Source organism: Panthera pardus, unplaced genomic scaffold (assembly GCF_024362965.1).
Source record: "Panthera pardus isolate Hobbes unplaced genomic scaffold, ASM2436296v1 HiC_scaffold_22, whole genome shotgun sequence".
In the NCBI taxonomy this organism is placed as follows: Eukaryota; Metazoa; Chordata; class Mammalia; order Carnivora; family Felidae; genus Panthera; species Panthera pardus.
The window spans coordinates 58,963,228-58,968,115 of NW_026526788.1; the positions used below are offsets into that span (position 1 = coordinate 58,963,228).

Genomic DNA, 4,888 nt, shown 5'->3' on the forward strand with positions numbered 1-4,888 from the left:
TTCGCCCACCTCATCAGAGCCTCCTCTGGCCAGGAGTGACGTGCCCGCGGCTAGGGAACCCCTAAGTGGAAGGGCTTGTCCAAGTTGAGGTCCGGACTGACAGTCCTGGACCGCATCAGGGAGTTGGACTCTCCGGGCCTCCAGTACGCATGCGGAGCGGATCCCCCTGGGCGGTCGGCAGGCTGCCGCCAGCCCTGAACTTCGAGGTTAGTCAGGAGGCCTCGGAGGCCGCTAGGCTGGGGGCCAGGTCCTTCTGGCCCGAGACTGGCTAAATACTGTCACCTCCCCCGCTGCAAAGCGCAGTTTTCGCCCCCTACACGCTGAACTGCTGCGCGGCTTCTGTAAGCCGCTAGGGGCAGGCTAGGGCGGGGCCTGGCCGACCCCCTGTAAGGCGGGCGGGCCTCCAGGAACGCTCTCCTCCCCGCCCCCAGCCCAAAGTGCCACGGTGGCGCCGGTGGCGGCCGCGAAACCAAATGCCTCCGGCCCTGCCGGCCTTGGAACTAACTATAACCTATAATCCCGACCCGGAGCGAGGTCCGCGGGGGAGGCGCCCCGCCCACCTCTCCCTGCGGCTGCTGGTCGGCTGGGACCTCTAATCTCCAGGCTCATCCGCGGGCTGAAGCACCTGCCGGATGTGGGGAGGGTGGACGAGGCCAGATGTGGTGAGGCAGATGTAAGCACCGAATCTCTGACCGGCGCCTTAGTGGGGAAGCTGGGTGGACGAGACTGCAGTAGTCCCTGGGAAGCCAGCCCTGGGCTGCGGGGAGACTACATTGGTTGGCTCTGCCCTCCAGGAGCCTAGGCACCAGAGCTCCTACCGCCTCCGCGTTATGCAGATGCTCTAGCAGACCCCAGGGACTGTAGAGTAGGATGGGACAAGACTTAGACCTTCACTCGGCTCTTTCGAGCTTCCCAGCCACCCTCATAGCCCCTACTCCCAACCCCCCACCCCATCCTGCCCCCTGTCTTCTCCCAGCTTCGGTGTCCGGTTACGACTCCTCACTTCTCACTGTGACTTTGGCCCAGCTAGGGGAAGTGGCCCAGGAGGGTCCTGTGCGGCTGCATAAAATTGGCAGCTTCAAAACTGGAGGGAGGGGGTTGTGTGCGACGTCGAGAGGCGGGGAGAGGGGGCGGAGGAGTTGCTCTCCGAGTCCAAGCCCTTGGGCTCTCTCAGAGATCCTCAAGCCGGAGCAGAGGTGGCTGGCAGGCCCAGCCGTTTGTTGGCCTCTGCTTTCTTTCCACTGCCTGCTTTTTCGGACCGGAATCACGGCTGCTCTGAAGGGCTTAGTCCTAGACAGTAGGTGAGCACTCTGGGCCCCGGGGCATCTACTCTTTCCGCGTTTCCTCCCTTGTTAACAACTCCTTAGCTCTGGGGCCATCCATTCCCATCTACCTCTAGGACAGGAAGCTTCAGAGTTGGATGGTCTGTGGTGCTGCTGCTGGGTGTGTGTGTGTGTGTGTGTGTGTGTGTGTGTGTGTGCGCGCGCGCGCGCGCGCGCGCGCGCGTGTATGCTGGCGCCTGAGTTTTACCATCCTTTCCTCTCATCTGTCCCCAACCCCAGAAACCCGGTCCGATCAATAACTGGATGACTCCTAGAGAGTCACTATGCTTCTGTGTTGAGGGTCTCCTTGACTCCAAGGCAGCAGGGAAGGGGGCAGTGCGTGGGTCAAACTTTGGTACAAGTAACAGTGAGGTTGCTTCTGACCTCCTGACCTGGCTTCCCTCCCTGGCAGGGTGCCACGAACGCGCTGATGCCCAGAGCGCTCGCAGGGCTTCCAGCTAACCATGCCACGGCCGCCGGCAGCTGCCCTGGCGCTGCCCTCGCTACTGCTACTGCTGGTGGTGCGGACGCCGCCCCCGACAGGCGCGCGACCGTCCCCAGGCCCCGATTACCTGCGGCGCGGCTGGCTGCGGCTGCTGGCGGAGGGCGAGGGCTGCGCTCCCTGCCGGCCAGAAGAGTGCGCCGCGCCACGGGGCTGCCTGGCCGGCCGGGTGCGCGACGCGTGCGGCTGCTGCTGGGAATGCGCCAACCTCGAGGGCCAGCTCTGCGACCTGGACCCCAGCGCCCACTTCTACGGGCGCTGCGGCGAGCAGCTTGAGTGCCGGTTGGACGCAGGCGGGGACCTGAGCCGCGGGGAGGTGCCGGAGCCGCTGTGCGCCTGCCGCTCGCAGCGCCCGCTCTGCGGATCCGACGGCCGCACCTACGCTCAGATCTGCCGGCTGCAGGAGGCGGCCCGCGCTCGGCCCGACGCCAACCTCACTGTGGCGCACCCGGGGCCCTGCGAATCGGGTACGCACGGCCCGGGGTCCCTACCCCTGGCGCTCGGGGCGCTCGAGGCACTGATCCCCGACCTCCGACTGAATTGGTCTCTGGCCAGCGGAGCGAAAAAGATGAGGCAGGGGAGTGCTCGACTTCAGTGTAAGAGCCCGCGCTCGCTGCTGGTCCGCAGAGACCGCTGCCCTAAGGTGCGGTCCAAGCTTTGTCAGCAAGCTGTGTGCCCTGAGGCGCGTGAAAGCTCCAGACCCGGCCGGCGGGACGGACCCTTCTGAGGGAGCAGGCACATAGCCAATGATTGGTCTCTCAAAAGGGAGAGAGTGAAGAGACTCCCAGGCTTTGCCTAGACCGCTGGAGCCCAGGCAACGCGATTTGGGTTCCAGTGAGATGAAATCAGGTTTCACTTGGGCGGATTCGGATTCGCAGAGCAAGCTGTTAGCCCAGTCTCCCGCCTCCCTTCTCTTTCTTCTGGGCCCCGGGAGTAGTGAAGGAGGGGGCTCTTCCACCTCCTCCCTCCCATCCCGGGTGGGGGTGGTGGTGGTGGTGGTGGTGCTGAGGGCCATTCAAGCCTCAGGTTTCCTTTGGCAGCTTTAGTAACTTTCGCTTCCTGAGCCCCTTTGAGGGATCTGGCCTGGCTGTGGCTGCCAGGAAAACAAACACAGGGTCCCAACACTTTACCCCGCAACTTCAGGCTTTCTGCCTGCTGCCCAGATCTGGTTTCAGGTTCTTTGCCTTTCCCACGTGGGAATCCCACCCCCCTCTCTCGCCCCCTTCCCTGGTCCCAGAGTGGGGGGTAGGGGGAGGGCCGCTCTTCTGGTCTTTGGCAACTCCACTCGGTTAGGAAAGGGGGAGGGTAGGGGGAGGTGTCAGTTACAAGTATAGCAGGACAGGGGCCTAGAGGGTGGAATGAGGACAGGGGAGCAATCAGGGACAGAGTGTGGCTGCCAAGCTGAGGTGTGGACCTGTGTGCTTGTTCCTGTGCATCCTGTTGCATGTGCCTCGCCACTTCTGGGTTTGTACCTGTGTGTACCCGCACCTGCATTTGTATGTACCTGTGTGTACATGTCATGTCTTGCTTATGGATGTGTATCTGCCTGAGCGTCTATTGTGTTTCCCCGCAAACACATCCATGAGGGTTCATACATGGGCTTCTTGCTGGGCGAGATGTGCCACCCTGTTCTCAGGCCTTCCGCCTCCACCCCTAGAGCCCCAGATCGTGTTGCACCCATATGACATTTGGAACGTGACGGGACAGGATGTGATCTTTGGCTGTGAGGTGTTTGCCTACCCCATGGCATCCATCGAGTGGAGGAAGGACGGCTTGGACATTCAGCTGCCAGGGGATGATCCCCACATCTCAGTGCAGGTAGGATAGGGAGCAGAGGCCTCCCTTGGGCAGCCCAGGGTCCCCCTAGAAGGATCTTGCTGACCCTTTCTCTGGCTCCAGTTCAGGGGTGGACCCCAGAGGTTTGAAGTGACAGGCTGGCTGCAGATCCAAGCTGTGCGTCCCAGCGATGAGGGTATCTACCGCTGCCTGGCCCGCAATGCTCTCGGCCAGGTTGAGGCCCCAGCTAGCCTGACGGTGCTCACGCCGGGTAAGGGGGAACCCTGGGCTCTGGGGACTGGGGGGACTGGTGGTGGATTCAGGACCTCACATGTGCGCGCATGTGTGTGTGTGTGTGCGCGCATATGGGTGCACATGCAAGTATGGCTTTCTCACAGTCTGGGACATGTGGGTAACCGACAGCCCCTTTCCTGTTCTCTCTCCTTTGCCCACCTGTGTTTGCAGACCAGCTGAACTCTACAGGCATCCCCCAGCTGCCATCCCTACATCTGGTTCCTGAGGAGGAGGCTGAGAGTGAAGAGGGCGAGGATTACTACTAGGTCCGGAGCTCTGGCCTATGGGGGTGGGTGAGTGGGGACAGTATTCATCTCTGCTCTTGAAAAGACCTGAAAGGGGGAGCGGGGGCCTTTCATCGCTTTAATGCCCTTAATAGGGGAGACGTGGTAGTGGTAAGTAGGAAGACAAAGTTGGAGGATAAGGAGAGAGGCAGAGACTAGGGGTGGTGGGATGCTAAGAGGCCCATGGAGGAAGTGCCCTGGCCAGGACAGTCTCCAGCGGGGACCAACCAGGCAGAAGACAGCAGCTGCCTGCTGGTCCCTAGGCTGGGTAGGGGTGTGGGGGCGCACAAGGAGGCAACCAAGGTCCTCCATTTCTTTCTGAGAGCCCTCCCTCCAGCCCTGCTCAGCCAGTCTTTCTAACTACCCTTTACCACAGCCCCGGCTGTTATTTTTCTAGTCCCTAACCTTTGCCTAGCCTCAGTTTACCCGTCCTCAAAACTCACCTTCTAGAAATTTCCCCCCTCACCTAAGTCCCAATTGCACTTACTAACTGCAGTCCTCTTTGCTGTTGGCCATCTGTTGTCTAGAAAAGCATAATGGAGCATGGTTTAGTCCAGGGCAGTAAAATGGGCATTTGGTCATGACCGGCTTCTGTCATTCTGGAAACCCCACAAGGCCAGCACCATATCTTATACCACTCTGTATTGGACAATGCCTAGCACGGGACTAGGCACAGTAGGCACGCAATAAAGGATTTATGAACAAACTGA

General features: G+C 61.0%; 1 protein-coding gene across 2 annotated transcripts; it reads left to right on the plus strand.

The window, feature by feature from the left end:
• Positions 1–247: 247 nt before the first annotated feature.
• KAZALD1 (Kazal type serine peptidase inhibitor domain 1) lies at positions 248–4,888 on the plus strand. 2 transcript variants are annotated; one of them, XM_019459194.2, is made up of 5 exons: positions 248–673; positions 1,735–2,291; positions 3,482–3,642; positions 3,724–3,871; positions 4,066–4,888. In XM_019459194.2, exons 2-5 carry the CDS (start codon positions 1,787–1,789, stop codon positions 4,158–4,160), a joined length of 909 nt encoding a protein of 302 aa, XP_019314739.1. In that variant the 5' UTR covers positions 248–673; positions 1,735–1,786; the 3' UTR covers positions 4,161–4,888. The 2 variants fall into 2 exon arrangements, with proteins under 2 accessions (XP_019314739.1, XP_019314738.1); XM_019459193.2 differs by lacking the exon at positions 248–673 and adding an exon at positions 684–1,301.